The 26,214-nt window shown below is 46.1% G+C and overlaps 1 protein-coding gene across 4 annotated transcripts in view; it reads left to right on the top strand.

The window, feature by feature from the left end:
- SH2B1 (SH2B adaptor protein 1) overlaps positions 1–26,214 on the top strand; it is a 397,766-nt gene that overhangs the window by 55,188 nt on the left and 316,364 nt on the right. For all 4 annotated transcript variants that reach the window (XM_085618991.1, XM_085618990.1, XM_085618992.1 and 1 more), the window contains exon 2: positions 22,663–23,520. In XM_085618991.1, the coding sequence (XP_085475117.1) occupies positions 22,663–23,520 (858 nt within the window). The remainder of the gene's footprint in view (positions 1–22,662; positions 23,521–26,214) is intronic.

Below are 26,214 nucleotides of genomic sequence, written 5' to 3'. Positions count from 1 at the left end.
CTTTTTCGAACATATACTGAAGTGTGACTCAACCTCTCCTGGACTAATTTTACGGCTTTTCCAATGAACTTAAAATGGTAAGAAAGGAATGTGTGGCTTGGGATCATCATCAGCAAATTATTCCTAAGGCAGCAGAATTACGGGCTATTTTTATAGTTTACTTTCAGGCAAAGAGAGCATTAGATCTGCTTGCAATGCTTCTATCTTGATATCCCCTCCCCATTGGATATCTGAAGCCCCCTTTATGTGGTGTGCATCACCTTACAAATAATATTAAATTAAATATCTGAGAATCTTGCCTCTGTGTTACGTTTGTTGTGACATTGGTTTGGTCACAATTTCGAATCTCTGCAAGTTCTAGTCAGTCACCCAGCATTAGTTTTATAACGGAGTACCATTAGGTTAGCTAATAGTAACCATTTATTTGTGACATGTCACATTTATGACGTTTCGAAATGACAGAGCGGGTGTGAAGCCCTACATAAAGCAAGATGCTATTAATAATATTCTTAGATACATTTTTCAGTTGTGGGTTAAGTTTCGAGAGTGGATTATAATGTTTTTCACTGTTGATTAAAAATCGGGATTTTCTAAGGTGAATTTTAATGCAGTTGAAGGAATGATTGTGTTTATATTTTAAGAGAATCAATAATTGCATGACTTGGATTTATGTGATTTGTGAAATTAAATTGAGTGTTCGTAGTCCCAATGTTAATCTGTATAGGGCAACAAAAATCCTAGCACTGATCGGGGCAATAAAACTTCACATAAGAAAACGATAGGATGCAAAACATTTGTGAACCCACTGTTGGAAGTAGAACCGGTGATAGCTGTCAATGTAACCCGTCTGCGAGAGCCGCGGTAAGCACAGCTGGGAACAGGACCAGGCTGTGACACCCCCATTAGAAATTAGCCTCCAGCACCCTGGAAGTGTACCGTCTCTACCCCCCCCTCCACACCTTCGTGGAAGAAGTTTTTATGAGCCCTGAAAACGGAAGAGGACAGCATTTTTACTAGTTAAATGTATTCAACAGCCGTAGCTTGTCATTTTCCTCCAGATTCTATTTTGGGGGCAGGGGAAACCAGAGGAGTCGAATCTTACTGGTAGTGTGCCAAAAATACTGCATTTTGGCAGGAGGCACCAGAGAAATTAAGTAAACCCCTTGAATTGCTTCCAAGACATGCCACTGTATGACAAAAAACAGATCAAAATATCTTCAATATTCTGTTGAACTTGTGGCAAAAGGTCATGCAGGGTTGTTGCCTTTCGGATGCTAGCTGGATGCCAGAGCTGAATGTCCGCCATCTTGGGTGGGACATAATCAGAACAACTTGGGGTCGTACTCAACTGGGGAGAAGGAGGGGATGGAGGGAGGGGGGGCAGTTAGTCCCATGCTAATAAACGCTTCATACAGAGTTTTTTGGAAGATATGAAATCAGCGGGGAGATCATTTATTATTTATGAAGATCAGCGTGTAATCTGTGTTAGAATATCAATTTAAACCAGCGCAGAATGAGTAAGCCCCTTTTCCTGTAAAGATCAGCAACAGGGACACTTGTTTTTAAAGTGCTCAAACAATTCAGTTTGTGGTGCACGCTATGTGATGGGCCAAAATGAATATAATATAAACATGTCCGATTAATGAAAAAATGAAGCCTCCCATAGTTGCCAATCACTCGTGTAAATAAACCTTGTGCAGTTACATATTGGGTGAGATGAACCTTGTTTTGTCTAACACTGGCAGAGGTAAATCTTATATTGTCACGCACAGTGTGGAATAAAGCCCTTATTGGGAAAACCGGGGAAAGGGAAACCATGTATTATTGATGGATAAGTGGAACATATTAAATGTTCGGCTTGAGGCGGGGGAATGTAGGTCAGCGAGCCCAGAGTGCGGTCCGTGCGGTAGTTCGTTGAGCGAGGGTGTGAAATGCACACAAAGCCGGGTTGTGAAATGTATTCGGCTCTCTACATGAAGAACAAAACAGGACACTATACAGAGGGGAAACAGAGAAGCAGACAGGGCAGAGAGCAGAACAGAGCAAAAAATAATACAATGCATCAGTAAAAGCTGAACATTGCAGGGAGAAAACACACAAAATACAAAGCACTGGAAACAGAAGACACATCAGGTAGGGACGCGAGTGCTGCGCGACGGGAAAAGTGAAAGCAGGCTGGCGAGTGGTGTGCGATGTGCGCGCACCATGACGAGAGAGGAAAGCCAGATGGTGCCTCTGCTCGTCATTGTGCGCGTAACCGCACGCTCTGTGCCACCTGGTCGGACTTTTGAAAGCCCACTCACTAAATATCTCGCCAGAGCAGCGCATGCACTGGCTCAGGCGAGACCTAAAAAAAAAAGAAATGGCTGAACAGTATTACATCAAAGTTGACATGAAAGTAGAATTTACTCGAGTGCCTTTGCTTGGTGTAAATCCTTTCAGTAGTTTGAAAAGATAGAATAGAGATATCTGGACTGTTAATACGTGGATATTTCTTGGATTTGAATATCCATTTATAAAACATAAAAGAATGCCATTGGATAAAGGAGCATTTTCAACCAATGTGTGGTGCTGATTTGTGAATCCAGCTGCAGATTCGCAAATCTGTCACTGTCTGATTGGCTGTCCATTACACACAAATTTCTCTCTTGGCCGCCATTACCCAACAATGTGCACCTTACTGGAAAAAATATAGGCAAAAAGGTAATAAGGAAGCTTGCTGAGCCTATGCTGACCAACCCCCCCCCCCCCCTGCCCCACCACCCACCCCAGGGCCTATGTGGTGGGAGCACAAATGAACTCCCCTAAAATGAAAATAAATGTTTGTGTGTTTTCCTTTTAATGGGATTTGAGAACCTTGTCCTAGTTTGTTGATCTTGGACCCTCCATAAGCCCTGCGCACCCTTCTAGAACCTCAGAATTAAAAATCCAGCACAGGGTTTGTGAACACTGGAGGATTTTGTTTTTGTTTTTTTTGTTTAACATATTATAGCTTTGTTTAGCCAATATCCACTTGCGGAGTTGGCAGCAGGGGTTTGACTTTAACCCTTGTTGTGCAGTGGGAATTGATTGTCCAGGACTGTTTGGGTGCAATGCCTGGTCACAGATCATGTGCGGCACAGTTGGTCACCCTTCACAGTTGGGCGCAAAGAACTGTTGCATGTCTTGTGTGGTAATAAAAAAAAAAAAAGTTAACGCAGTTTTATTTACATTTTTTATTTTTACATATTTTTTTATTCGTTTAATACATACAGCATATCACATGAAATGAGGAACTTTGAAATATTCACTTTTTCATTTGAAATTAGAAAGTACAATGGGACATCAAATCAGTGTTCAAATCCCCAGCAAACAATCCAGAGGAGGAGTGCAATTACAGTCTAAGAATGTTCTCCATCAATGGAGCTTTTCTTTATGTACCTTTGTCATATGTTTAAACAAATCCTGGTGAGGGCCGAGCCTGTTTCGGGACGGATGCTCAATTGGTGGGGGGTCACATCTTTCCAGACTTGACCACATACATACGACTCATCTTATTATTTTTGGTGCTGGGGATCTCCATGCCAACAGATCACTATTGACCACCAATTTATTTCCTGGAGAGCATCTAACACATTAACAAAGCTATTGCCAACCAACCATTGTGTAGTTCGTGCTCGTGTAATACACTGCTATCTGTAATTTGAGGTATTACAGTGACTATCTGAGGGTTTCCAAGATCTGTTGCCCTTTGTGTGTGCGTCTGTCACACATTGACTTTTGAAAATTTGATGTGTATCTTAACCTGTCCAGGGTAGGTGGTCATGCGGAGGTAATTGCAGTTTTTGGTCAACTGATACCAGAGTTCGAGATCTTCTGCCCATTTTTTAATCTCCTGTTATGTTATGTAACATTGTTTGTTTATAAAGCCTGCATACACCAACCGGTTTCTTGGCGCTAGGTGCATGAAAGAGCTTGCTGCTCATAAACTCCTAAATAGGCCTGAGAGAACATCCAAGTTTTCAAAGTCGTCTAAAGCTGATCTAATAAGACGTTTATCTAATATTAGATGGGAGTGAGTTCCAGAATCGAGGGTCCAGAACTGAAAATCTAGCACCTCCTCGCCTCTTCTATTCCAAGGAGGCAATCACCGAAGGAGGTGTGAGGACATCAGATTGCAAGCAGGAGTGTACCTGCGGGTGTGTGAAGAGAGAAACTCTGGGCGGGCACCATGCAGGGATTTACAGATAATACATCCAATCCTAAAGGCAGAGTGCTGTTTTACTGGTAACCAGTTGAGTTTCCGCATCAGGAGAGAGATATAGCACCTTCTTGGCTGTCGGTCAAACAGTCTGGCTGCCTGATTTTGTACCAGCTGTAGTCTTTGTCCGGTATTCCGGAAGATCAAAACACAGCGAAGTCACATAGTCCATAAGAGAGATGACTAATGCAAGAACAACTTGGACCAGGGCTTGATAGGTTAAAAAATCTTCCAAAGCTGAAGGAAACTACGGACCCAACGTGAGGCTTAATAGAGAGATAGTTATCGATGAAAATTCCTATGCTCTTCCCTGAAGTTGTGGGCTGAGGGGACATACCCAACGGGCCAAAAGCTGGAATTCTATGGATTTTGGGAGCCTCCAACTAGAACAAGCTCAGTCTCATCAGGGTTTAATTTCAGTTGGTTGCTGTTCATCGAGATGCGAATAAACAGCCTGTTTTTTTTTTTTGTTTGTTTTTTTAAATTCAGGATTGAGTCTGGGGTATTATTGATCGCAAAAATACATTCCATATAATAAGCATATTTTAAGGTATTTTAAGGTTCCTTTTTGCTCAAGGACTGTACCAGCGGAAAAATATACAAGTTGAAAAGATGACCAGGATGATCCTTGAGGTACACCACAGGTTAATTTGACCATCGGGGAGCTAAAAGGGGAGAGTTGAACCGATTGGGAGTGTTCTGTCAGAAAGGGCACGAGCCATTTAAGTGCTGGTCCCTAAATTCCCGTGGCCTCGACACAATCCATCAGAAACTCATGGTCGACTGTGTCAAAGGACGTAGATAAATCAAGAAGCACAAGTGCCTGTGTAGTGTTTGTCATCCTGTCATCTCATTAGTTTCATTCTGAGTTCCTCTGCTACGCACTATTCCCCAATATCTTTCCTCGAGCTAGTGACTGTTGGCGCCTGTGGGCTCAGCCAATGAATAGCCAGCCACCTACGTGCCAGTAGCAGTATTAAGTGAATAAACTTGTGCCTGTGGGTTATTGTGTAGGTCTATCTGTATCTCTGCCTTCTAACAAGCAGCTATGTGCATCCAATAGTTGTGTACTCGGGGCCTCCCGCTCTTGTGTCCTGGTGGGGTAAATTTTGAGCAGTATAGCTAGGTGACATTTTCTGTGTATGAAATTTAATTGTCAGTCTAAATAGGACGTTGCTCATAATAATATAGCCAGGTTATCATCTCATTGATTATCAGTAAACTTTTGGGGGCAGTCAGCCGCCCATTTTTCCCAGGATTTAAAAGGAGATTTCCGGACATCAATTCTCACTGCTGCAGATATCCGTGTTATGACCCCTCTGCCACGGTCTGTGTGGAACAAAAGCACCAGTGTGTGGGACACTTGTGGGGTGCTGGTTACCATTCCCCATACTTTCTGGGATGTATGGTACAGTGCATATTAATGTAAATATTGATATCGCCCCAGATAATTTTTCAACAGCTTGGTGTAGAGTGAGCAAAGAGCTACTCTTATAGATCTTCTCTATGTCAGGCTTTCTGAGCCCACCCTCCTTTATTAGTTTCATTGTAGTGTGTCCCTACTGCACTTTCTCCCCATACTATGGTAATTGTTAGTGCCCTCAATTGCTTCAGTATGTCTTGTGTCATGGGGAACTAGGAACATTGATCGAGATTCGGGAATACAAGAATTATGCAAATACATAATTCTATTAAATTCTCAATTTTGTAAACCAAATTGCCTAGAAGGAGCTCATCCCGTTACTCAAGATTTCACTCGCAAAAGCAGACATGTTGGACTCCTATTTAAAACAAAGACAAGGCACCAACCCTTTTCCAAAACAACAATCCAAGAAGACTCTAACGCAGCCTCTCTGTTCCTTCCAAATCATTTCACAAAATGTATTTATGTACCTAGCCAAAGCAAGCTGGCCTTCCGGCAGCCCTTCTGACCTCCTGTCCACAAACCTTCAAGAGTTCTTCTAACAACCTCTGCTGCCTCACCAGTAAAATCATCAAGTCCTTACCTACCAGAATATTTTCAGAAGAACTCAGTCATGCATGCGCCCATTACTAAAGAAAAACTTAGACCCGCTGAACCCTGACAACTACAGACCTGTTGCAAATGGACCTTTCCTAAGCAAACCGATAGACAGAGCAGCATTTGCCCAGATGTCACAGTTCCTTGAAGATAATGCCATACTTTCAGACTTCCAAATGGGATTTCGTCCAGGAAAAGACAAAGAATCTGCCCTTGTTGCCATCTGGGATGACCTGAAGAACACTGACTGGAACAGGGTTACTGCCCTACTTCTCTTGGACCTCTCTGCTTCTTTTGACACGGTTGACCATGACACTCTGATAAAAAGAGACCTATTACGATGTACACCGTTGCTGAAACGGGACCGACCAACCGACCTCCGTTTAACGGTCCCGACTGTCTGATGATGATGTGACCGAACACTGTTCGGTCGCATTCCCACATTTCCCTATGAAATTATGTGTCACGGCCATAAACCGGCCATAGTACATGCTACCATTGGGAAATGGGAGGTTGTGTCAATCCCTGCACCCTGTGGCAGGCATCTTAAGTTGCCTGCCACAAGGTGCAGGGATTAACGGGCTATGGTGCCCCCTTGGCCCCCAACTGGAGGCCGCAAGGGAAAAGGGGCCCTGCTAGGGGACCCAAACACGCTTTCCAACAGGGTTTCCATGTCGGAAAGGCTGGCAAGCTAACCCTGCGGTAAACCGTTCATCGTAATTCGATGTCGTAAACCACCGTCCATTTGGATTACGGGCCGGTTCCGGTGACCGGCAGGCTCCTTGAGCCCGTTGGAAGCCAGCCGGTTTCAATTCCCTCTGGCTGTAACATAATCAGCCGGTCGGAATTGAAACTGACTGAGTGTCAGAAAGCCTCCGACCTCAAGTCAGAGACTCTCCGATACTCCAAAGACTCTATGAAGCTGGCATAGATGGGACTGCTCTAGACTGGATCACCTCCTACCTTCGCAACAGAACTAATGTCATCGATTTTACCCCCCCCCCCCCTCTCATCCAAACCGCACTTCACAAAAGCAGGGGTCCCTCAAGGCTCTATCATCTCGCCCATTGCTTATCAACAACTAAATGAAGTTGTTACCGGCACTGATCAATTTCCCCTCACATGCTATAACTATGCAGATGACACACAACTAGTCCTTCAACTGGAATGCCCTTAAGACTTTGGAAACTCACCAATTTTCTGTTTCAGAGTGGTGGATCAATGGATGAGCTGGAGCCATCTCAAATTAAATGCTTTCTAAACGGAAATTCTTGTGTGGCAATTGGAAATATTATGACCCACTCGTCGCCTGGCCTGATGATCTGGGACTACCACCTAAAGTATCAATGGAATTCTGCCTGAAGAACTCATTATAGGAACAGACAACCCAAATTTTTTTGGATTTTTCATGGAAATGTGAAAACCCCAAAGACCCAATTAGTAGCCCACCAAAACCTTCTTACCCAGGATCCCTTGTCCTCCGACAGGAGATTTCATTATGCTCAAGCTAATGACCCCACACTCCAGATTGCATGGCAATGGGCTAGAATAAATAACCCTTTTCTTCAAGACATTTATCCCTGCTTTCAGGTTAAGAATGGCCTCCTCTACAGAATCGGAAAAAAAACTACTCGCACCAACTAGTAGTACCCAGGAGCTTCCGTGTGCAGAGTACCTTCTTTGCTCACTCGCATCTCCTCGCGGGGCATAATGGCGATGAGAAAGCCACCCAAAAAATGTCAAAACACTTTTATTGACCCAGCATTTTTGCCAACATCGCCAAATACTGTTGAGTGTGAAATCTGCCAAAAAAAGAATCCATACAAACCCCCATCAGTCCCCTTGTAGCCACTTCCCATGATAGGGAAGCCATTTGAAAGAATAGGAGTGGATCTCATAGGGCCTCTCCCCAAATTGAGAAAAGGAAATCAATAGGCCCTGGTGGTGGTGGATTATTCAACCAGATATCCCGATGCCTTTCCCTTAAGAGCCCCTACTGTACCCAATATAGCCAAGAAATTGGTATAACTCTTTTCTAGAGTAGGGTTTCTCTTGGAAACCTTAACTGACCAGGGCAGCCCATTTATGTCACATCTTATGGGTTAGGTCTTCAAGATGTTGAACCTTTCGCATATCAAAACCTGCGGGTATCACCCGCTAACAGATGGCTTATGCGAGAGGTACAGTGGGACTCTAAATTTAACCCTGAAGTAGATATTAGCAAGTGAATGGAAAGATTGGGATCTACTCCTGCCCCTTGCCCTCTTTGTCATTTGGGGTCAGGTGCTGAGTAGCCTGGGTTGTCCGTCATTTCAGCTTCTTTACGGCCGATAATCTAGAACCCTACTGGAGAGGACAAGGTAAGCCTGGAACAGGATAAACCAGAGGAGACCCGAGACCTCTTAGGATATACTTTGGCACTAAAAATCCGCATAATGGAGCTACGGGTCCACACTGCAACTCTTCTACTCTAGATCAGCTGGTTATAAATGATGCTCTTCTTCCTCGCAGAATATCCTTTAGTCCAGAAGTGTTCTGATTTTGGGGGTGTCAAGAGGTCCAATACTTCTACTATTTTTTGCCTTTGAAGTTGGCAAACTTCAAAGGAAAGTCTTTGTAGTGCACAAGACCCTACCTTTCCCTGACCTGGCTCTAGACACACTACAGGGGGGTGGTGACAGCTTTGTGTGAGGACAGGCACCGCCCTATTCAGGTGTTAGTGGCAACCCCTCCCACCACTCTAGCTCAGGAAGGCCCATCAGCCTGGTGATGGCCCATCAGGATATTCAAGGCACACCTTGGCTCCCTTTGTGTTACTGTATAGAATGAATGCAAAGGAACCCAACTGTCTGCCAATCCAGACGTGGATTCTACAGACAGATAGACATACAGAGGCACAGAATGGCTGAGTAAGAAAACGTCCACTTTCTAAAAGTGGCATTTTCAAACACGCAATTTACCAACCAACTTCACAAAAAGATGTATTTTTAAATTGTGAGTTCAGAGACCCCAAACTCCAAATCTCAATCTGCTCCCAATGGGAAATGACACCGAAGAGATATTTCAAGGCAATCTAGAGATGGTCCTGGCAATAGTGAAAAATTAAATTAACAGTAATTCACTGTTAGGCCATGTAAAACACCACTGTACCTGCCCTACCTTTTAAAAACCGTGGTCCTACATTAGAGGTGACTTACAGGAAGTAAAAAGGAAGGGTTGGGCCTTGCAGGTGGGTGCATTTGCCAGGTTACAAAGGCAGTTTTAAACTGCACACACACACTGCAGTGGCAGGTCTAGGACATGTTTGCAGGGCTACTCCTGCGGGTGGCACAATCAGTGCTGCAGGCCCACTAGTAGCATTTGATTTACTGGCCCTGGGCACACCTGGTGCACTTTAGTAGGGATTTACTAGTAAATCAGATATGCCAATCCTGGATAGACCAATCACCATTACAATTTACACAGGAAGCACTAGCACTTTAGCACTGGTTAGCAGTGGTAAAGTGCCCAGAGTCCTAAACCCGACAAAAAACAGGTCAGAAAAAAACTAGGCAAAATGTTTGGGGATAACCCTGTAAAAAGGCCAGGTCTAACACGGAGGAAGTTGGGGGCGTAGAGGAGAGTTACCCCTGAGGCCAGCAACACAACACCGAACTGAACACTACTTGCAGAAGCGCCCTGTTGACCTGATACCGAGGACACCTGCATACATACATTACACTTAAGGTGCTAAAACGTAATTACCATTTATGTCGCTTGACTCCACAGCCCAACCAAACATGTTGGTGTATTACGGGTGCTGTGTAACCTGGAGGCAGATGTTTGTTTCCTACAGGAGCCTAGATAGACTCCTAGATAGACTACACTCCCAGAGATACCCTAAGCAATACCATGCCTCTTCACTGACCAAAATGGCTAGAATGGCTATTCTGCTCAATGCATGCCACTTTTGTGCAGTGTGCCACCAATGTAACTAGTGAAGGAAGAGGATTAGAGCCCCCAGACACTGTCCGAGGCTCTGACCGTGATGCTCACTTGACAGTCCAGCAATAGTTTTCAGGCTTGCAGATTGGGGAGATTAGCGGCAAGAATGGGGGGAATATTATAGGTTTTTCAAACCAGTTATCAGGAGTTGTGCTCTGCTGGACCCCCTGACACCATGGCAAGAACTTCCTACCTGTACATCATGTCCCTCCCTAGACCACCCGAACTTGAAGTGGACATATTTGACAGACTAATAACCTAAAGAGGAAGTGCTGGGGCGATTAATGGTTCTGGTTCAGTCCCACCTTTTTATAAAAGGTTTCCCCAGCCACTAAGTATTTTGATGGAAGCCTTCAATGGCTTCATCTATGTGGAACCAGCCATCTCCTTGATCGCTGAACCAGGAATGGGTTCTCAGTCATTGTGAAATCTATCCTCCAATATTTTTGCAGAATGCAGATGTAAAACATTTCAACTAACCTTCAGCAAACGTACTAGATAGTGTAATGAATGTACAGATCTGATCCACAAGCTTCCTTCACGGACTAACAACTAGTAATGAGATCAAGAGAGCCATCCACCTCATCAACATGATGCGAACTTCGGCAGAGACGCTGTACTCCTGTGCCTGGATGCGGAAAACGTTTTTGACATAGTTTACTGGGGGCTTGATGAGGGTCATCATCGCAACGTTTGAATTCATAGATCTCTTTATGGGATGCATTGCAGCCAACTACAACATTCCCGGAGCCCAAATCAGCACTATCGCCTCCGCCTGCTTCCACACACTCTGCAAGCACTGTAGAATCTTCAAATGGATCCCAACCAACTCCAGAAAGACTGTTACCCAGGCCCTCGTCACCAACCGCCTCAACTGTGGCAACGCTCTCTACGCCTGCATCTCCACATCGCCCCCTCCGAGAGACCTCCACTGGCTCCCCATTCAAACGAGATGACAGTTCAAGATCATCACACAGCCCTCCACGACATAGGTCATGCCTACATCAATATCCGACTGAACTTCTACCAACCCTCCAGACAAATCTGCGCTCCTCTTCACTCGCACACACACCCCACATCTGCCGCAGTGGTGGCTGCTCCTTCTCATACATCGCTGCCAAGACCTTGAACGACCTTCTCCCTCCAGCTCTGTACAGCCCCCTCGCTGGCAGCCTTCAGAGAGACTCGAGACCTGGCTCTTCAGAGACACTGCACCCAGTTTCTCCTTGGGGTGACAGTGTTGCACTTTACAAATGCTGTTTGATTGATTTAGCTGCTGGTTTTTCGACTTTGAAAGTGTACTGAGGCCTGTTGTCCAAACCTCATTGCCAGTGTTCTGACCCATTACAAAAGGTATTTTAATTGGATACATCCAATTGGCAAGGCTTGGCTTATTTAAGTCGCTAGTTTATGGTACCAAGGGCACGTAAGCTAGAGTTTTCACCCAGAGCTGCAGCACTGTTTGTGCCTCCCTGCATGTGACTGAGGCACAATGTACCCTTGCCTCCACTGCAGACTGACAGGGCAGTGTGTGACACTGCTAGTTCAACTTTGCCATTACACCTAATGGCAAGTCCACCACTTCCTTTAAGGATATTAGTAAGTGTCCCAAGGAAGACCTATGAAGCCCTGTGGCAGGGAACTATATACACTTAAGTAAGACAGGTAATTTTTAATATGTCTTAGCAGCAACACTTCTAAATTGTCGTTTTGCTGTGGAAAGGTTAGGAACCCCATTGGCTAACTAACACAGGGTTAAACGGTTGGCACCCCAATAGTCTAACTCTTGAATGGGACTGCGTAACCGGGTCAAGTAAGGTATCAAATTATCTGGGGCTTTAAATCTGACCTGATGCCCAGGCCAGATTTAAAGTCACTATTAAAGTTAAACAACTTTTAGAAAGGTGCCACTCTGCACACAAGCTGGTCCAGTAGCCTCAGAAAGGCACTGACACATAGACTGGTTTCTGACCCCCTGGGGAGAGGTGTGAGAGTCTTCTAGGACTGGGAACAAAAGCAGTTGCAGCAGACTGAGGTGCCACCTCCTCTCCCAGGATGACCACTCTGGGTGTTATTCCAAAAGGCAGGCTTCAAAGGTGAAGCTGCCTTTGAAGGGCTGCTTTTGACCACGTCCCTGAGCAGGATGCCTCTTATTCCTGCAGACAGTTAGGAGACAGAGCGAAGGGAGGTAACCCTGTGTTCAAACCAGGTTTCCTGTGAGTGTGTAGCCCACTGGTAGCCACACCTCTTGGGGGGGCTACCCTGCTCCTGACGACTGAGGAAGGGTCGAGCCATCTTGAAGGGGCACAAATGGGGCACCCTGGAATAGCCAGATGCCACACATCCCAGGAACTTTGTCACCAGGGAGGAGGAGACCCAGTTGCCCATTGGTTAGTGACCACATGATTCCCTCAGGGCACTTTCCTGAGAAAAGTAGGGCAACCCTTGCACCCTGCCCCTCAGTACTCACTGGGTTTGGAAAAAGGACAAGACCCCTTTGCACTCGTTGGAAGTGCACAAAGAGAGGCTGCGACGTCAGAGAAACTGCACCTGCTGCACTTTGGGCTAGCAGAGTTTGGGCCCTGTTTCGCTTGCCTGGCTTGGGGGGAAAAGTTGGAGCCCAGCCCCATCGCCAATCTGACATGCCAAGGGTCAGTTGGCGAAGTCTTCCATGCACGGATCCAAGGGCTGCCGATGCAGACCTTGGATCCCTGCATGGAGGACTTCATGGGACCCCGATCTCTATAAACCGAGTTGCCCCCACTTGCCTGTGGACCGAGGACTCAACCAGACTTAACCTTCGTCGACTGTACAGCATCAGGAGCATACTGAACCTGCATCCCTCAGTATCCGAACCACTCCATTAAAGTCTCTGGTGTTGTTTCTGAAAAGTTGAGACCTTGCTTCAAAATCGCTCCGGTTGCCAGGTAACTGTCCAAAGTATCCCTTTCTGGCCCTCTAGACCTTATCCCTGTTGGATTTGGTCGCCCAAGTCGGGCCGGAGTACTCACACTCACTTTTCCAAACTTTCCAAAAGTTTTCAAACGCTACGTTTGCCAGTGCTTGTTTGTAGTTGCTTTTAAAAGGGATAAAAAGTTCTAAAATCTGTATCTCTGGATGCCTTCAGTGGATTTTTGATTTTGATGATCAAGGTCTCTAAAAATTCATAAAATTACGCTAGATTTCTATAACTTGTCTTTTTATTGGTGTGATTTTTTTTTTCTGTCTTTTATTCTGTTGCTGGATGCTGTTAAATGCTTCACACTACGTTTCTTTGCCAACTCTTCCTGCTCACAGCCACAGCTACCCAGGATTGAGTTTAGGTTAAGTAAACTATAATGACTGGACCCAAAATGGTATCTGCAAGTGCACTCCACGCAAAGGTCCCACGGCCATATCATAAAGTACTCAGATTTTCACAAAATTGTAAAAGCATCTTTATTTATTACTCTTTCATGACCCACCAGAAATCGGCTGGTGATCCACCAGTGGATCATGACCTACAGTTTGGGAAATGCTGCAATACAGGAGTACCCGGACTATAGAGCCCATGGTATTCCCTATTGTATGTGAATGCTACAAATAAGCTTCTGGTTGCACCTTGGTACTAAAAGTTGTTAGCACTATCTGTTTTTTTTTCTGAGATTCACTCTGGTATCTGTCCTATGTTGCCTACTTGTAACAAAAAGTTAAGCCTTTTCATATCTGACATTCAAACTCCTATCTTCTCCTAAAATAATTCTAGCATATTCTACCTCTGGAGAGTTGGGTACCTACAAGTTGCTAATGGGCATCCGTAGTAAATTACAGTACCCAGCGCAGATACTGCCAAGTAACCACCAAGTCATGACCCCCGTGGTGGGCAAACCAGGAGATCACTAGATTCAAGAATTAAGCAAACATTCATTTCTGATGGATACATCTGCCAGTTTATTCCTCACCTTGTGAATATCCCCTGCGCCAGCATTCCACTGAACTTTTTTCCCCAGCTCTCTACGCCGACGTGGACGACGTCATAATGCATCGGCTCCGCTCGCGACTCCGTATGACGCCACCGGAGCCATAAGAGAGCCACGTCGGCGTGATGACGTCAGTTCCCTTTTTTCCGCGCCGTCGACGTGCAACGGTTTTTCCGGTACTCTCCTGCTTCTTTGTAGTTGTTAGGTGTTACTGTTGGAGAAAATCTGTAATGTCTTCGACGAGGAAGTCTGGTTTTAAGCCCTGTAGGGAATTTGGGGGCCACATGTCTATGACGGACCCCCATGATTGTTTGTGGTGCCTTTCATCTGACCCCGATGTCGGAGTGTTCAAGCTGCAGGAGGAGGAATCCGAAGGCGTTGAAGGAGAGGAAGGCAAAGCTTTTTATGTCCAAGGTCGGAAAGGAGAAGAGAGGTAGAAAGAAGGAGAGGTCGAGGCCGGAGTCGTCGACTTCGAGGTCATCGAAGTCGAAAAAACATCATAAAAAAAAAGGAAGCATTCCTCTCGGCGCCGGTCTTCTAAGAGCAAGGCGTCGAGATCGGCTTCGCCTCGACGACGTCGAAGTAAGGATTTGTCTCCTTCTCCTTCTCCTAAGTCTCTGGAAGGATCTCCTTCGCCGAAGCGGACTCCAGCTCGGTCACCGGCGCCTTCACCGGCGTCGTCTCCGGTTCCAGTGGAGTCGTCTGTTTCTGATGATGAGCAGGAACAAAGGAAGGAGCCTTCTCCAGGGCCTGAGGATCCTTCGGCTCCGGTAGAGGACACTGCGGCGCCGTTGCCAGGTACTCCGCAGATGGATACAGGATCGGTTCCTTATCCGCAGTTCCCGGCTCCAGGTACTGATTCTTCGCATTTTTGAAATGCCATGTATGGAACCTTCAATCGGGCTGCCTTCCCATCCGGTGCACCGACTGGGCCCGTGGGTCCTATGGCGTATGCTCTAGGGGTACCGCAGCAGTATGCACAGGCCCCGTTTATACCCTTTCTGCTGATGGCGCCTTTGTGGCAGTTTCCAGCGCCGTCTGATCCATCGCGACTCCGGCTGGATCGTCAGGCTTCAGAGCCTTCCTCTATGCCGTTGCCGACTCCATCGGCGCCGCGTCCGGTGCCGCCGACTGTCTTTGGCGCCGCCGACTCCTACACCTCTGGTTCCACCGACACCGCGTACGGCGCCGGCTCCACGGATTCGGTCGAGAAGGGAGGCCCAAAGAGCCTTGGATGAGGAAAGGTATAGAGTGGAAGTAGAGGAAGGTGAAGTGGCCACGTCCTCTGATGAGTTTGGAGGGGATACAAGAGGCTAGTGGCCTGGATACGACTCCTGAGTGGGAGCATACTTCATCTAGGTCATCTCCAACTCAGGAATTGATTCTTTATCATATGGTTATAAAGAAGGCGGCAGAGTTGTTGGATTTACAGTTGCCCTCTGCGGAGTATAAATCTAATCTGCTGACAGAGGTGTTGCATTCACCTACTTCGACTTCTGAGCCTTTACTGCCTTTTAATGAGGCTATTTTGGAGCCTGTTTTGGAGGTATGGCGAAAACCACTTTCTTCTCCGGTGGTTTCCAGGCAGGTGGCGAGGATACAGGGTGGCACCTGGGGATCCAGATTTTCTTTCTACGCACCCGTCTCCAGAGAGCCTGGTTGTGCAGGCGTCCTGCTCTAAGCGTGCTTCGGGAGCGTTCCCTCAGTCTCCTGTGGACAGGGAGTCCAAAAAGGTTGACCAGGCGGCTAAGAACTTTTTCTTCAGGAAGTATGGCACTTAAGTCTACCAATGCCACGTGCTGGCTGGGTCGTTGTGTGCATGCCTTAATGGACTCAATGAAGTCTTTAGCCCCCAAGCTGCCTGAGGGTGATAAGGCGTCCTTCATGGAGGTGGTCGCAGATACTCAAGCTGCTGCTAGACAAGTGATTCTATCGGGGCTTGATACAGCAGATTCAGTGGCGAGAATAATTGGCTCGTCTATAGCCACAAGAAGGCAGGCATGGCTCCGCTTATCTGGCTTTTCCACGGACGTTCAGGCCACATTGGTGGATTTGCCGTTTGATGGACAAATTGTTTGGAGAAAAGGCTGACTCCGCCCTACAAAGATTTAAGGACAGCAGGGTAACAGCTAAATCTTTGGCTCTGCAAGCTCCTGCTAAAGGATTTCGTTTTAAAAAGTTTAGGGGTTTCGGAAGGTCTTCATTTTGCTCCTTCCGACAGCCTCCGCAGCAGCAACAACAGCAGAATCCCCTCTATAGGTACTATAGAGGGAGACAAAGGGGTCGGAGAGGTTCTGGACGCAACCCCTCTTCTTCTTCCTCCTCCTCTGCTCCCAATGAGGCTCCAGGGAAGCAGCCCTAGATCCCCCATCCTGGATCATGTAAGACCTGTGGGGGGGTCGGGTGTCCTACTTTCTGCGGGGTTGGAAATCTGTTACGACAGACCTTCGGGTTTTGAACCTCGTGGAGACTGGGTACGCCCTTCCCTTTCGGGAGTTTCCTCCCCCTTACCCTCCTTGCCAAGGTTACTGCTCAGAGGACCATCTGCTTCTTCTGCAGAAGGAGGTTGTGGCTGTGCTTCGAAAAGGGGCGATAGAGGTGGTTCCGGAGCAGGAAAGGGGTCAGAGATGCTACTCCCGGTATTTCCTGATTCCCAAAAAGGACGGCAAATTGCGTCCGATACTGGACCTCAAAATCTTGAACTTTTACCTGAAACAGGAGAAATTCAAGATGCTGACCCTTGCGCAGGTTCTTCAGGCGTTGCAGCAAGGAGACTGGAAGGTGTCGCTCGACTTGCAGGACGCGTACTTCCATGTCCCGATCCTGAAGTCGCACAGGAAGTATCTCTGTTTTACGGTTGGGTCGCAACATTACCAGTTTGCGGTCCTCCTGTTTGGTCTTACTAACGCACCTTAAGTCTTCACGAAGGTGATGGCAGTGGTGGCTGCTCATCTCAGGTCGTCAGGATTCCAGTTTTCCCCTACCTGGACGACTGGCTTCTGAAGGCAGAGTCCCCAGAGATGGTGCAGCGTCATCTGCAGGTAACATCTCCGCTATTATTCGACTTGGGTTTTTCAATCAATGTGCCCAAATCTCACCTGGTGCCCTCTCAACGCAACCTGTTTATAGGGGCGGTACTGGACACTACTGTGTGTCGAGCATTTCCTCCTCCTCAAAGAATTCTCGACATTCAGGAGATGGTCCCTTTATTCCACAATGGAGCGGTTGTTCCAGTTCTGAAGGTCCTTCGCCTGCTCGGTCTGTTCGCTTCCTGCATTCTGTTGGTCAGCCATGCACGCTGGCACATGAGGGCGCTCCAGTGGTGCCTCCGCAAGCAGTGGTATCAGCACAACGGAGATCTCAGGGAGTCGATCAGGATCTCCAGAGAAGCTGCAGCGGATCTGTCTTGGTGGAGAGTGGAGGGCAACCTGTCTCAAGGAAAGCCCTTTCATCTTCCTCCATCGGTGGCCACAGTGATAACGGATGCCTCTACCCTAGGGTGGTGTGCTCATCTGGGGGATCTGGAGATCAAGGGTCTTTGGTCTCCAGAGGAAAGGTTGCTTCACATCAACCTTCTGGAATTGCGGGCGATTTCGTTTGGTGCTCAAGGCCTTCCTCCCTTCCCTTCGCGGTCAGTCGATTCAAGTCCTGACAGACAACACTACCGCGATGTGGTATGTCAACAAGCAGGGAGGAGTGGGGTCTCTTTGTCTTTGCAGAGAGGCCTTACGTCTATGGTCCTGGGCTCAGGACCATCGGATTTGTCTGATGGCAAATCATCTGGCTGGGGTGCTGAACGTACGTGCGGACAGTCTCAGTCGGCAGTTCTCCGCCGATCTCGAGGGGAGGCTCCATCCGGAGGTGGTTCGTCACGTCTTTCGGGTGTGGGGGACACCTCGGGTGGACCTGTTTGCCACCCGCGAGAATGCGCACTGCCCTTCATTCTGCAGTCTCCAGTTTCCGATGCAGGGGGCGTTGGGGGACGCGTTTCAGTTGAGTTGGGGTTCACAACTCCTTTACGCGTTTACTCCCATACCCTTGATTCCTCGGGTTCTGAGGAAGATTCGCCAAGACCGGGCCCAAGTCATATTGATCACCCCCGATTGGCCAAGAAGGGTGTGGTACACAGATCTTCTCCACCTCTCCTCATGCCCTCCGCTCCGTCTCCCTCTGAGGGCAGACCTCCTCTCGCAATCGGAGGGGCAGTTTCTACACCCCCACCTCCAGAGTTTACACCTTCATGCCTGGAGATTGAACGGGGCAACCTGAGCTCGTTCTTTCTCCCGCCTGATGTGGTGGATGTTATTTTATCGGCCAGGCGACACTCCACCAAGTCTATTTACTCCTACAGGTGGTGGAAATTTGTTAAATGGTGTGGAGAGCGATCCATTGACCCTTTAAAAGCCCATCTTTCTAATGTGCTTCAGTTTGCTCTTTCCTTGGCTCAGCAGGGCTGTGCTGTGGCCACGGTTAAGGGCTATCTATCTGCCTTATCAGCTTTTCTATATCTTCCTGATCAACCGTCACTATTTAAATCTCCGGTTGTACTGAGGTCTATCAAGGGTCTTACAAACATGTTTACTCCTACTCCCTTTGTAATGCCACAGTGGGACCTTAATCTTGTCTTGACTTTTCTGATGGGGTCCCCGTTTGAGCCTCTTCATAGCTGTCCTTTGAGGCTGTTGTCCTTTAAGGTGGTCTTTCTTGTGGCCATAACCTCGGCAAGGAGGGTGAGTGAGCTTCAAGCTCTTAGTTCCAAACCCCCTTTTTTGACATTACATGCTGAAAGGATGGTACTCAGGACCAGGGCTGCTTTTGTGCCTAAAGTAGTTACTCCTTTTCATTTGGGGCAGTCTATTACTCTCCCTGCTTTTTATCCACCTCCTCATCCCTCCAAAGAGGAGGAAAGACTCCATCGCCTGGATCCAAAGAGGGCTGTGAGTTTTTATTTGGACAGAACGAAAGACTTTCGTCTGGACGATCAGCTCTTCGTGGGCTATGTTGGTCATTCGAAAGGAAGAGCGGTGCACAAGCGCACTTCACCGAGATGGATTATCCTTGCCATCAAGATCTGCTACGCCCTGGCTGGTAAGACTCCTCCTGAGGGTATTAGAGCTCATTCAACTAGAGCAAAATCGTCTACATCTGCTTTGGCCAAGGGTGTTCCTGTGGCAGATATTTGTAAAGCCGCGACTTGGGCCTCCCTCCATACTTTCGCAAAGCATTATTGCTTGGGCTCTGAGATGAGATGAGGAGGGAGGGCCACATCGCGCGCTCTGTCTTGCAAGACTTTTTGGTATAGGAAAGTGGACACCCTCCTCCGGAAGTGGGGACTGCTGTGGGAATCTATTCACAAGGTGAGGAATCCACTGGCAGATGTATCCATCAGAAGAACAAGTTACTTGCCTTCGGTAATGCTTTTTCTGGTGGATACAGTATCTGCCTGTGGATTCCTCACTGGCCCACCCGCCTCCCCGTTGTCCACCTTTGTATACCTTAAAAGTTGTCTTGCTTGAGATGTTGTTGTTATACTTTCTTGTATATCGGTAGGAAATGCTTGTTTTTATTTAGCTTTCCTTTTCCTTGTATACTTTGTGTATATGATTGTATACTGTGTATACTTTGTATCTGTCGTTGGTCCACCTTTGCGCCTCGGAGGCACGGAAAAAATGGGTGGAACTGACGTCTCTGATGGCTCCGGTGACGTCATATGGAGTCGCGATCAGAGCCGATGCATTATGACGTCATCCACGTCGGCGTAGAGAGCTGGGGAAAGTTCAGTGGAATGCTGGCACAGGGGCTATTCACAAGGTGAGGAATCCACAGGCCGATACTGTATCGACCAGAAAAAGCGTTACCGAAGGTAAGTAACTTGTTCTTCAGTCCTCATAATCCAGTGGTATTTGCAGAAGGAGGCTAGATAAGTTAGCTGATACACAGGTGTCGCAGACCTCATTTCCTCCAGAAATGGTAACTTTGGTGAGTAGCATCCCTGAGGGACATTTGGTCTTAATCTACGAAGTCGATCTGCGTGAATGGCACCAGAGCCATAATTTATCTAGCTGCATATGATGTACATGCTGTTTGCCCTAGTGTCTCTGTAGATCTGGGTGCAAAGCAGGACATCTCACTTCATTTGAGATACTGCAGATAATTTTGCAGTAGAAATCTCTCAGCATTACTCCCACCCAAATAAGAACCGGTGTCCCGCCCATTTATGAATAATGAAGAGTTTAGGGGACTAAAGTTTGTGCTCCAGTCTCAGCGCTACTTAACAGGGCTGCCAAGGTTGCATTAGTAAGTGTAGTGGCACACAGTTCAATTTGTTGTAAATATTTTTATTTGCCAGCTGGACAAAGTGCACCTACTGGATTCACAAGCTCAACCACTGCCAAATTTCAACAAGATTGCAGTAAAGCTGGGCAGAATAAACAAGACTGAAGCAAGCATCACAAAGGCTTGCAGAGTTGTAGAGATGTTTTCTATGACCACATTTACAATCGCAGCTTCCTTGAAGTATATGGTAGGAACTGTAATGCTAGAGAAATGGATCACAATGTTCTGGAATCAGGGTGACTGGATATTGCTGTTGGTTTACAACTTCAAGACCTGAGATGAAGAGGGAAAAAAGGACCGCCACCAGTAATGGGGAGCTGATGTGACTTAGCGGCTAGATCGGTCGACCTGGAAGCTGGGGATCCAGGTTCGAGTCTCTGCAGGGATGGTCAACATCCTGTGATTCTGGGTAAATCACTTCATCTCCCTTTGCCTAACAAAATGAATGTGTCCGTCTGTAATGCAACTGGTGGTCCTATAAAGTGCTCTGATACCTTCGGGTCAAGTTCGCGCTATATAAAACTCCCAAAACCAATGTACTTTATTTATCAAAAGATATCTCTCCACTAGTGTGCAGCTGTCTCTTTGAGACAAAGTACACAATATCTAGTCCATAGGGTAAGTATTTAGTACATAATGTGTTCAGCAGGAGGAAAGCTCGTTAAGCAAAATGAAAGGTATTATCTATTGTCACATTTTTTCTCCAGCCAAGAGAAAATGCATCCTTAGTCTTTGTCCTCTGTCTTTGTTCCCCATGGACACCGAGTTTTGATGTTAAATGTATCTTTTAATGGATTAGCTTCAGTAGACTCTCATTCACAAGAGAACAAGTATAGGTAAAGCCAATAGGTGTGGCCTTGACAAGATGGTTCAATGTCTATTTTTTGTTAAATGTTGTTATTGCAGGCATGTGCCACAATAGTAAAATAAAGATGTGCTGCACTTCAAAATGTAAATACAAAGAGTATGCAGTTCCTAACTGATAAGCAGGGGGACAGGAGGCTTTTGTGGTCATGGGTTGCAGGGGGTACGGGGGGGGGGGTTCCTCCTGTTGGAATTAGTGCCCTCACCCATCCTGCTTCATCATAGGGCGTATGCTGGACCTCATAAAAGCTCTCAGTCTCTTCTTTGTGATTTGCTCTTCGAAATGTGACTGCAATATTCTGGCAATAAAAATGTTTTAATTTTCAAAAAAATCACTGAAACTGTTTTCCTAATGGTATTTTTCAAATGCCAAACATTGCAGTTGCACCTTGCTTTTTATTGTTATTGTGATTATTTCTGAAGGAGACAAGACTAAATCTCCTCTTAACCAAGGATTCAAATCTCCAGCAGCTACAATGTTACGGTTTCACACAAGACTATATAACTACTTTAAAAAGAAAGAGACTGAAAATAAATCCCCATCTAGCCGGGCATCAGAATTGTAGGAAATCTAAATAGCTAGTATTTAAATAGCTAGTCAAGTCAAGTCAAAAAAGCTTTATTTGAGAATTTCTCATAAAAGCAATACACATAATAATTATTAAAATCATACGACATAAATATACAAACCATCATTTTAGAAAAGTAAGTATAAATACAATAAAATAACACAGTGCCAATATTAGATTCGTCTGGACGATTAGTTCCTAGGCAATTGTTCTCTGCCTAATGGACCATGCCCACCCCAGGAATGTAGCAGTTGCAACAGACAATTGGAGGCAGGAACTAGTAGAGATAATTCTCATAGCTACAGAACCATTAGGGACGCTTAAATTTCTACAAGCCGGTGCTAGCCAAATACGCCGAGGGGCTGTGTAGGCCTTGCAGGAAAACAAGAAGTGCCCAATGGACTCTTTTGTAGTTCCACAGGCAGGACAGGTAATATTAGTGGACCCCCTCCACCTCCCAGTTAAAGACCTTAAGGGGAGGGCACCTATCCTCAGTTGGAAGGAAAGTTTCCTATCCCTTGGGTTAGTTATGATATCCCAAAATAATTCTAGTCTAGGGAGGGACTTAACCTCCAAAAAGCGACCAGACATAGAGCTAGTATTTAAACTTTTATGTAAAAATAAACCGCATCAGTGGTAAAATGCTTGTGGTGGTAATTTCTAACCCTTTCTATATTTGTTCCTCCACAGTTGATCCTTTCAGGATCCACCATGAATGGCGCGATTCCCAGCGAGAGACCCTCACAGTCCCCTAGCTGGAAAGAGTTTTGTGAAATTCATGCCCACTCTGCAGCCCTCGACTTTGCCCAGCGTTTCCGCACATTCCTTACAGAGAATCCGCAGTACGCCACCCCGGGTGCTGAGACCACCTTCTCACGTCGGTTTGCTGAGCACTTTGTGGAACACTTTGAGACAGAGGTGAGCCGGATGTATGTTTCAGACTCTCCCACACGCTGTGACATTGTACCATTCACTGGTGCCCAGAACTGCCAGGCCGTGTCCAACAAGGATCTGTCTGAGACCTGCAGTGATTCCTCTGTGGCCTCACCCGTGGATACAAATACCCGTCTGGAGTCCTCCGGGCTGACATCTGGCTTGTCAAGCAGCCAGTCACGAAGTTCTGAGGATGTCTCCACCTCATCTGTCAGTGCCAAGCCCAAGCTGAAGAAGCGATTCTCTCTGCGTAGTGTCAGCCGCAGTGTGCGTGGCAGCATGAGGGGCATTCTGCAATGGAAGAACTCTGTGGAGTCACCAACTGAAGAGACTGCATCCGAGAGCCGGGGCAACAGCAATTCTAACTCATCTGCGGGAAAAGTGGACTCCGCTGCTGAGAAATGGACGCACAAGTTTGATCGTTTGCGCTTGAATAAGACTCCCACCCCAAAGGTGGAGCTGTACAATGTGCGGCGTGACGGGCTTCTGAACTATGTTGTAGCTGATGACCCTAGCAGTAGCCGGTCTCGCTGGCAAAAGTGCCGTCTGCTCTTGAGGAAGGCTGGAAAACTCGAGGGTGGTGGTTACCTTCTGGAGTTCTACATTCCACCTAAGGTAAAGTGAATGCTCCAAAGTACAGTATGCAATTTTTTGTGATGACTGATAACAGTCACAGGGAGTGTGTTTTTCACTACTGGGTCTGGTTTATCATAGGTTGGATGCAGCTAGTTGTGTGCTAGGTGTAATGGTTTACTCTTTCTTGCTTGAGTTACTCCAAATAATTTTTATTAATTGGTAGCAGAATCAGTTCGCTTTATCTATTGGATGTATGGATGATCAACAATTTGCTGCCTTATTCTATGTTTAAGCAAAGCAAGTTTGTGAAACTAAATGTATTATTTACAGTAAAGAATGTGACCTTTTCCCTACTGACCACTGTCCTGATACCGTAATTGAGCAATATTCGCAGGGTCGATGTGCAAGTAAGAGAAAATACATAAAGAATTGCTTGTCTGGACATTGAGATTACATCATTTTCTACATGAAGGCTGTTTGGCCTGATGATACAAGGTGATATAGTGTGTTTAGAAAACAATATCCGAAGTTGAGAAAATGTTGAAGGCTCATAGGGAACAAATTGGATACATCAGTTCAAGGTGTGCTGAGGTCTTCAAATGGCAGTTTGGACGAGCACCCCTATTTGGAGTGTCAATGGGTTGGTTTTTGTGTTCCTTGTGAAGAAGACACATTTTGTTAGGAGGCCAAGGTGTGATCCATAAAAGGTTATGTGTAACCAGTCTCAAGTGGTGAAGCTGTGGGCAATCACAGGTTGGTGTGATTGGTTTCCTGTTAGTGTGAATATATCTTGGTTGCTATCCATCTCAGTTTAGGTTGTAACCCTTTTCTACCACTCACCCATTCATGCGATCATTGTCTATCCATAAATATAGTCAAATTGCAACATGTTTCCTCATCTGAGCATCTGCAATGTAATTGCATTGTACTAGCTTCCTTCCCGGTGCACTGCCGTTACCAAGCACCCCTTCATTACAGCAATACCCACTTGGACACCAACTCATCCCTAAGCCCTCTTTTCCACTTCCGAAGCATGTCTCTGGTGTGCCTCAGCACTACTACACTCCTTTCATTCCTTTGCCTCTCATGCTCCAGAATCTCCTGTCTAAGCTGGTAATTTTTACTTTTCCTTGTCTCATTTGACACATCTACATAAACTCCATGCAGTATCCCACTTCTATTTGACTTAGATAGTACCTTTACAACCAGCTTAACTCAACTCTGCCCCATGCCTCTGCTAAACAGACCTTCCCTCTACTATAAAAACAATGTTTGCGTTTTCCATTCTGCTCTGCTTATTAAAGGTCTATTTTACCAGTAGCAAAACATTCTTTGCTGACTGTCTTGACTTCCACTCACCTTTTTCTACAATTCACTACCATCTCGAAACTTTGATTTGGTAAAATAAATTGGCATAGGGACTATGAGTACATGAAGTATTCCAAGCCAAACATTAAACTTGAACAATCATGAGAAGATGATAGGCGGCTGATTAGAATTGCAAGCGGCTACATCTGACCATATCCAGTGTTTTTCTGACTTTGGTCTTGACCTATTTTTTGTTGATTTGTTTCTAACACACAGCTCTTTGAACCAATGAATTGATCACTCATTCTGAACATCTTGCACTCTGTATTGCATCTTCAAGTACTAAACAAGTGTTTCCCTTAGTTAACCAGAAGTGCGATTGGGTGGGGGGGGGGGGGGTGGGGGGGAATGGCTTATGGTGCAAGAAAAATGCAGTATTGGCTCATAGCAGTAGCCCTTCTTGTGATTAAGAATTCAAAATCCTTTCAGAGATCTTATAAAGTCTGGTGTTGTGTCCCTGGGAGGAACTGTAAGACAAATTGTTGTGTGTAATGACTATTGTCTGCTTGCTGGGAACCATAGCACTTTTTCACAGGTACATTACATACTAATACTGCTTCTGGGAAAATGTAGGTGAACCTAATGATGAATTACCTCCATAAAATGAGGCTCTTTGTTTTTTTTATATAGTCTTTATTGAATTTTACAGTAGCGTTCAGAATACGTTCAGTACAGTCTTGATGGCATATACATTTTAGTTATCAAACAGTTCCCAAACAACCCCCAGGTCTTACAAATTGGCACACATGTTTGATAGACTTGCCATCAGCAGGATTAGTTATTTCACTTTCCATGTATCTCCATAACAATACTGGGCAAAAGAGTCCTGTATTTTAGGCAGATCATAGTTACATTAGCCGCAGCTTTAAAGTTTCATTAAGCGATTTAATTCCGGTATATGATCAGACTATCGCATCATGCCTTCATCTCTTATCTTAAACCCTCGTTGTTGTTGCATATCCAGGTAGCCCTCAGTGCTGCTAATATAGCTGTGCAAGTCATGCTCCACTTTCTGTTCTCTCCTTGAGTGCTTTATGTGCGCTTCCTCGGCCACCGCCCATTCTGAAATATCTCTAAGCCAGTCTCCATAGCATGGAGCTCCGGCTCCAGCCATCTAATAGCAATGCGGCACTTAGCCAGCAACATCCCTAGAAGCAGAAACTTCCTTCTCGGCATTTTCTTTGAGGGTGGGGGTATACCCAACAGGACATGTCTGATAGCGAGGTGTACATTCCAGCCAGTGGCCCATTGAGATTGTCTGTCACTGCCTACCAAACAGGTGCCAGTGACCGCCAGGACCAAGCCACGTCTGCCTCAGCCTCCTCACATTGTGTGTAGGGTTTTGAATGTAAGGAATGCTTGATA

This window comes from Triturus cristatus, chromosome 7 (assembly GCF_964204655.1).
Source record: "Triturus cristatus chromosome 7, aTriCri1.1, whole genome shotgun sequence".
In the NCBI taxonomy this organism is placed as follows: Eukaryota; Metazoa; Chordata; class Amphibia; order Caudata; family Salamandridae; genus Triturus; species Triturus cristatus.
The sequence above is the reverse complement of the archived record's forward strand: the minus strand, read 5'-3'. Positions and strand labels throughout refer to the sequence as shown.